This window comes from Nematolebias whitei, chromosome 9 (genome assembly GCF_014905685.2).
Source record: "Nematolebias whitei isolate Nwh7 chromosome 9, NemWhi1, whole genome shotgun sequence".
In the NCBI taxonomy this organism is placed as follows: Eukaryota; Metazoa; Chordata; class Actinopteri; order Cyprinodontiformes; family Rivulidae; genus Nematolebias; species Nematolebias whitei.
This window is the reverse complement of record NC_056506.1, coordinates 28,162,951-28,171,103: the sequence shown is the minus strand read 5'-3', so window position 1 is coordinate 28,171,103 and position 8,153 is coordinate 28,162,951. Positions and strand designations below refer to the sequence as shown.

Here is an 8,153-nt window from a genome sequence, read left to right as displayed (position 1 = left end):
ATTTTACTCTGAATTTTCTCTCCATTTTGAAGTTGTCAACTCACCTCCAGCACCCGCAGCCCAGCGAGATAAAAGCATGCACGACGTCATTCAATTCATTTCAGCTCATTTACTGGATCTCAAGTGCATTAGAGCAAGAGGCTGCAGCAAAGATGGGCAGTCTCTCGGGGACAAAACACCCCCATAACCCTCCGATTTCACCCCCCACTGAACAGATAATCATCCTCCCCCTCCTTTCTGACGGAGGCTCAAAGTTTTTTGTCAAATGCCAAAAAATCTACAGGAAGAAGAAAAAGATGCGGAAGTTGGAGTTCAGCACGTGATAAAGTCACAGCGAGGGGGAGTCATGAGGTTTGAGAGATTTGTGATATGTGGTGTGTTTGGGTTTTATAGTTCGGGTGTAGTTTAGTGTATTTAGTGTTTAGTTTAGTTGATTTTAGTGTGTTTGAGTCAAAATAATGAGAACATTTTTAAGCATGAGGCCAGCGGAGGTGCAGACTCACAGGAGGACGGAACCGCAGAGTCAGAACCTCAAAGACTGAGGATCATGAAGGATAAACAAAGAAGGTGATCATGATTTGTTTTAGAAGAGGAAAGAGGAAGAGCGGACCAAGTTCCACTAAGGAGTCTGACTCTGTGCAGACGAGGGGTCCAGAACTCGCCTGACTGGGCCAACAGAACCAAGCATCAGTTCTGAGCTCTGGAGAACAGAGGAGGATGTGGACCCAAATGCTGGTAAGACCTTTTCATCAGTGATCAGCGTTTAATCAGTCTGAGTTCACCAACAGTTTTGCCGCAGACAACAACTGTGTGTTCGGAAACGACTCCGGCCTCGTACTCTGAGCCGTTAGCCTCCTACTCAAAAAGATATTGAGAAGGCTGCGCATTGACAAAATATCTCATGCAACCAAAAGGCCGAAAGTGATATTTATTCCATCCATCCATTATCTTTACCTGCTTCTTCCTTTCTGGGTAGCGGGGGTCACTGGTGCTGATATCCAGCGGTCACTGTGCCAGAGGCGAGCTACACCCTGGACAGGTCTCCAGTCCATCACAGGGACACAGAGACAAACGAGACAAACAACCATTCACTCTCTCACTCACACCTAGAGACAATTTAGAGTTACCAATCAGACTAACATGCATGTTTTTGGTCTGTGAGAGGAAACCGGAGTATCCGGAGGAAACCCACGTATGCACGGAGAGAACATGCAAACTCCACCCAGAAAGGTCCCAGGCCGGGATTTGAACCAGCGACCTCGCTGAGAGGCAACAGCTCTACCAACTAAGCCACTGTGCTGCCTGTGATATTTATTCCTATAAAAAAAAATACTACTTCCACAGTACGTTGCTTTAGAAAGTATCTTTCTCTACTCATTTTTCTGTAAAGGCAATTAGCAAAAAGCTAATAAACATGTCCACTGTCTTCTAGACCAACATGTTTGTTTTTAATATTTTTGCAGATGTAGACGACTAGCTGTGGCTTAAAAAGCTGCATGAACATGTAGCCTTCTGCACAAGTCACCCAGCAGATGAGAGTTCTTAGCGCAGCTCCTCTGCTTGGCTCCGGGTTTGAACTTACCACTATGTTCCTTGGCAGATTGATGCGATCGGCCATGGTGCTGATCTCTTGAAAGGCGTTCAGCATGGCCCGGTCAGAGCTGCTCATGGTCCTCCGGTTCTGATACTTGGAGTTTCCAAACTCATCAAAACTAGCAGCTCCTGTTCCCTGCGGAGAAAACACCAAACACTGATCAGAAAATATTGCATTTCAAGGCAAGTCACGATGACTTTGCTGCTCCAGAAAACAGGAAGCTGACGGATGCTTGGCTGGTCACCATCCAGGTGTCACCCAGAACTCAACGTTGTATCTGATAGAAAAAGATGCTTCACTAGATTTTCTATACAGAGATGAGTAAGAGATCCAAAATATTAAGGTAACTTCACCACTATAGAGCAAAATTTGAGTGAACTCTAAAAATAACAAATTTTACTCGTCATAGCTTCTTCATCATTTTGGAGAGGAAAAAAAAAATATGCCATGACCAAAGTGGGTCACTCCAATTTTAAAACCTCCAGAAGTGGAAGTGGGTCCACTCAAACCATATTTGGAAGTTAATAATGGCCTGACTGAGCAGACCCACTACCAAAGCTCATTTTCTTTGCATTACATAGTTTTTACAAAGTTACTTGCAGGCAGCAGCAGTTAGCTGTAACATCTTTAGTGCAGCCCGAGGTTTATATAATGGTGTTTGCATGAACAGATTTAAATTTTAATCATTGCAACTGTTTTAAAACATCCATCCACTTCCAAAGGGTTGAAATGTTACTTTAGAAAGCTGCAAATTACAGGAAACCGAATGTCTCCTCCTCCTCTGTGTTGTGAACATCAGAGCCCTATAGATAACAGCTGACAGAGTGATACTGAGATGCTCATGTCTGACTGGGGGACAGTCGTTTCTCACCTTGCTGATCATGGTGGTCAAGTCTCCTCCATTGAGCAGTGGGTTCTGAGCGTCTCCTACTCTGGAAGGATCTTTGAGAGCTTTCTCGTTGGAAAATGTCCTCCACTCTGAGCCCACATCGATTACACGGTCACCTGAGGAAACAGTTTGAATGGGATTTTAAAGCAATCTGGATAAATAACTAAACCCAGAACAACCAAAACATCAGTGGTGGTAATAGTTACTGCAGGAAGTTTTAACACCGATCAGTTATTGTACAGACACACCTGCTGTGTTCATTTTCAGTTTTTCCTTTGGAAACAAACTTTGAAGTGATTTCAGAGGCAGCGCTGAGTCGTCTTCACCAACAACCAATAAACTGGTGATGTCACCGAGTGTCTTAACACATCCCTCTGGGATAATTACCAGAAGGCAATGGAAGATTTAAAACCAGTCTTCATATAAACAACTTTGGATTTGTTTCTTTTTTTTTTTTTAGAACACAACTACAGAAGTTCTTTTACTAAAACAAAATTATTTTGTAATAACTGTGAACCTTCATGGTCATATAGAGTTCAGCTCCACCTCCAGTGCAGAAATTACAATCAAAATGCATCTTCAGTCTCCAAAAGGCCTCAAATCAGTTGATGCAGAAGTCAAATAAAAGGCTGTGACAACAGCAGAGAATGCAGTCTTATCAGAGTCAGAGTCAGAGTTTCTTTATTGTCATTCGCACCTCATGTGGTGGAGCGAAATTATGTACACAGGGTCCCAGTTACATCCAACAATAAAATGTCTAAGAAAAACAGTAATAACATCTAAGATATGAACTAAGAAAAACATCAACTAAATATACACTAAGCACTCATAACATAAAAACATTGAACATCAGCACAAACATGAACATGAGTCTGTGAGCAGATGTGCACGCATGAACACATCAACATTGAAACAGATCAGCAGCAACATTGAAACAGATCAGCAGCAACATGATATGGTTTTTCACAGTGATTATTCTAGTTAGAGACTCATGAGTCTAACAGCCTCAGGGTAGAAGCTGTTCCTCAGTCTAGTGGTTCTACACTTAATGCTCCTTAACCACCTTCCTGAGGGGAGTGGGGCAAAAAGTGTGTGCGCTGGGTGGGTGGGGTCCTTCATGATGCAGGTGGCCCTCTTCCTGCATCTGGAGGTGTAGATGTCTGTGATGGTGGGGAGGCTGATTCCGACAGATTTCTGTGCAGCCTTCACCACTCTCTGCAAAGCTTTTCTTTCTGCAGCTGTGCAGCCTCCATGCCACACGTTGATGCTGGAGCACAGGATGCTCTCCACTGCACACCTGTAGAAGGAGGTGAGGACTGAGCTTCCCAGACCAGCTCGCCTCAGCCGTCTGAGGAAGTAGAGTCTCTGATGAGCTTTCTTGATCAGGCTGGTGGTGTTGTTGCTCCAGCTGAGGTTGTCATTCATGTGTACACCCAAGTACTTGTAGCTGGAGACCACTTCCACCGCAGATCCTCTTATGTTCAGGGGGGTGTAGATGTTTTTGTTCCTTCTGAAGTCCACAATCATCTCCTTTGTCTTCTTCACATTGATGTGAAGGTTATTCTCTTTGCACCAGCTCTCCAGGTGTTCCACCTCTTGCCTGTAGCTGGACTCATCATTGTTTGTGATGCATCCCACCACCACTGTATCATCTGCAAACTTTACAATGTGACAGCCTGGATGGGTAGCTGCACAATCATACGTGAGCAGAGTAAACAGAAGGGGGCTCAACACACATCCCTGAGGAGAGCCAGTGCTGAGGGTTATGGTGGAGGAGGAGAGGTTGTGGATCCTCACTAACTGTGGTCTGTTTGTTAAAAAGTCTAGTACCCAGTTGCAGATGGAGGGGCTTAGTCCTAGTGTGGATAGTTTGTCCATCAGGGTTTGGGGGATCATGGTGTTGAAGGCGGATGTGAAGTCCACAAAGAGCATACGGACGTAAGAGTTTTTCTGCTCCAGGTGGTTGAGCGCAGTGTGGACCACAGAGGAGATGGCATCCTCTGTTGATCGGTTCTCACGGTATGCGTACTGATGAGGGTCCTCGTTGATGTTGATGGTTGTTTTGATGTGAGTCATGACCAGTTTTTCGAAGCATTTAGAGACTATCGGGGTGAGGGCCACTGGCCGATAGTCATTCAGACCAGTCACTGTAGAGCTTTTTGGGACTGGGATGATGGTGGCAGTCTTCAGGCAGGTGGGAACTGTCTCCAGGGTAAGTGAGGTGTTAAAGATGTCTGCCAGCACCTCACAGAGCTGATCAGCACATTCCTTCAACACTTTTCCGGGGATGTTGTCTGGGCCAGTTGCTTTGTGCGGATTAATCCTCCTGAAGGTACTCCTTACTTCTGCTGAGGTCACGCTGAGATGCTCTTCATCCGGTGGTGAGGTGAGTCTGGTGCTGGGTGGTCTGTTCGGGTCTTCAAAGCGTGCATAGAACTTGTTGAGGGCATCAGGCAGAGATGGGTCTTTGGGGCATTGTTCACTCCTTCCTTTATAATCTGTTATGCACTTAATGCCCCTCCACATGCTCCGAGGGTCTTGTGAGATGAATTGACCCTCGATCCTCTTTGCATATGTGGCCTTGGCCCTCTTAATACCAGCAACCAGCTCTTTTCTTGTCCTACTCAGCTCCTCTGAGTTTCCAGACCTGAAGGCAGTGTTCCTGGCTTCCAGCAGGGTACGCACCTCTGCATTCAGCCAAGGTTTTCTGTTTGGGTAGCTTTTAACATTTCTGATAGTGGAGACTGTGTCAGTACATGTACTAATGTAACCCAGTACTGAGGATGTGTATTGGTCAAGATCAAGCGAACCTCCTTTTTCAGCAGCTTCTCTGAAAACCTGCCAGTCTGTTCGGTCAAAACAATCTCTCAGTATGGGGCCACTGTCCTGGATCCAACATTTAACTTTCTTTTGTACCGGTCTGGAGCATCTCAGCGGGGGCATGTAAGCAGGAGCCAGGAAGATTGAGATGTGGTCTGACAGTCCTAGGTGGGGGCGGGGTTCGGGGTTATAAAGCCATTATTTTAATCCTGCTTTGAGACATGTTTTGTAGTTCAGTCAATCACGAGGAAATAAAGTGCTGCTCATCTCCTTGGAGGCCCGTTGAAGCTGTGAAAGCAAGAACTAAACTTGCATCAGAAAGCAGCTGATGCACCTCGTCTCCCACCTGACCTGCGGCGTGCTGAGGGGGCTCATTAGAGAGGGACTCTGTTCCCTACAGTCTTAGTTTGTATCACACGTTCAAAGGATTCTTGCTGCTCGTACTGTAATATTTACATTTATGTTCTAATAACCTACATTATAACACTTCCACTGAAAGTATAATCACTAACATATTTAAAAAACTGCACACATTAGCAAACTTTTCTGTAAAACAAACATCTTAAAGAAAAATGTTGAGATTTATTTGAGTTACTCTTGTCCAGCTGGGATTCCTGCAGGTATGACCCATGTATGTGGACCTGGTATGGTGAGTAACCATGGTGACGAGGGACCTGTTTATCAAGATGTTTCAGACTGTCACAAAAAAATGTGAGATTGTCGACATAAAAAATGAAGTGCTGACGAGAACTGAGCAGGAATTTGTTAAAGGATTTTTACGCGTTTCACTGACATGACTGAGGGAACACGTTCAGGACTAACTCTACACGGTTTCAGACGGAAACAAGAAAACCATAGCGGGTCGGTTGTGGTGCGGTGGTACTGGTAGGGCAGTCAACCTGGGACCAGAAAGTCGCAGCAGTCCCACGTCGTGGTGTCCTTGAGCAAGACGCCTAATCCTGAACTTCTGCCCGGGCGCATACATAGCTGCCCTCTGCTCGATTTGAGTGCATCTCCCGTGTGATGGGTTAAATGTAGAGCACAGATGTCATCATTGTATAAAAACACAGAATGACAATACATTTCAAGAAGTACTTTCATTTTCATAAAAGACTGCAGACAGCTCTTCAATGTTTCCTCTGCAGCGAGGACACAAACAGGAGGTCGTTCCCGCCCTCTGCAATGGCCTTTTATAAACAGTCTGAACAAATCTCTAATGTTCTCATTTCACCAGTGCACACGTGTTTCTCCAAACCACGACAGAGTTTGGCTTTTACACCATTCACTGCTAACAGCATGGATAGCTTTTTTTAAATCATCGACAAGCAGAACCAGACCTCAGACTTCAAACGCAGCTAAAACATGGACTCATCTCACCACAGAAAAACAGTTTTTCTATTCAGATAATTCTGGTTTTTATTTACAGCCTACTCCTCTCTCCTAATATATCTGCAAACTTTATAGAGTGTGTTGTTGGTATCAATTTTTTTTTCTTTGCCAAATAAAAGAAGTCATTCAGAGAAGAAACTGAAAACCTTTTGCTTTATAATTAAAGCATTTGTTGCATTTTACAAAACGTTAATTTTGTTTTCCCATCGGCTTCAAGCAAAGGTCCAGAATATTAAAATAACAAATGTAACTGTAAAATAAATTAATCATAAAATAAAGTATAACTGCAAAGGCTTTGTATTTATTATTTGCATGTGAAATTAAAAAGATTAAATAAAACTTTGGCCGTTTTTGTCAAAGCAAATGCTATATTTTTGACTAGAAGTGTAACAATACGTTGATTTAAATCAATTCATTGATTAATGATTCAATTATATCATGGCAAAACTAAAACATTGATTCATATCGTCATCTTTAAAATACGCTTTTATTTTGAAATTCCCAAGGCAAATTCTGTGTCACCATTTCCGTGCACGGCTGCGCTCTGCGGCCGCCTCAGCAACATGGCAGAAAACACATGATGAAATTCACTCTCCTGCTGGATTTAAATCAACACTGTGGAAATATTTTGGATTCTGACAGAAGGACGGCTCAACAGACAGAAGTCATGTCGTATGCAACAGGTGCCAGTGTGAGTTCAAATACTCAGGAAACAACAAATTTGGTCGTTCACCTGAAGAAGAAACACGGCGTTGATAGTCAGAAGCTCAACGTCTATTTTTGTTTCTTTATAACTGAAAGGTAATCAAAGCACTTTTAAGTAAACTGGTTTAAAAAATGCACTTAAACATGAGAAATGTGAGACTAACTGAACAGGTCATTTATTTTTATTTTTTCATTAATTAAGAAAAAAATGTTATTTTTTTTATTTAAATGCCTGGTGCCTGTAAATGTATTTATATGTAAATGAGATGGGCAATTGATATTGCAATATATCGATCACAGACTTGTGAATCGAATAGAATCAAAATCGTATGATTCGTGACAGACTTTGTGATAGAGAAAAATCGTATCGTCATTAGGCTTGTCACAATAATCAATAAATCAAGTAATTGGATGATGAATGAAAATTGTCGACCTCCTTTTCATTTATCGGCTTTACCGTTTTTTTGTGTCTCTCTTTCTACTGGACACTGTGCTACTCCGGTGCTCTTCACTGACTCCTCCCCTTCTCTTTTTTCTTTAAAATCTGTTTTAACCGTCCAAAATCGCGTTTCTGGATCCTTAAACGCAACTAAGCTGAGAAGCTAAGCTACGAGCTAAGCTAACAGGCCGACCTCGGGAAAAACTTCAGTTTTGTCAAAGAGACATGCTGCTGCTCCCTCAGCATCCATCAATCTGTTCAGACTTGTGCTAAGATCCGGTGGTTGAAAAAGGTATTACACGCAATAAGATAAGATA

General features: G+C 43.1%; 1 protein-coding gene across 1 annotated transcript in view; it reads right to left on the bottom strand.

Annotated features, from left to right (window-relative positions):
- Positions 1–619: 619 nt before the first annotated feature.
- LOC119414198 (transcription initiation factor IIB) overlaps positions 620–8,153 on the bottom strand; it is a 9,167-nt gene continuing 1,633 nt past the window's right edge. The window contains exons 3-5 of the mRNA XM_037681297.1: positions 2,466–2,599; positions 1,526–1,729; positions 620–700 (exon numbers count right to left, since the gene is read on the bottom strand). Of these exons, the coding sequence (XP_037537225.1) occupies positions 620–700; positions 1,526–1,729; positions 2,466–2,599 (419 nt within the window). The remainder of the gene's footprint in view (positions 701–1,525; positions 1,730–2,465; positions 2,600–8,153) is intronic.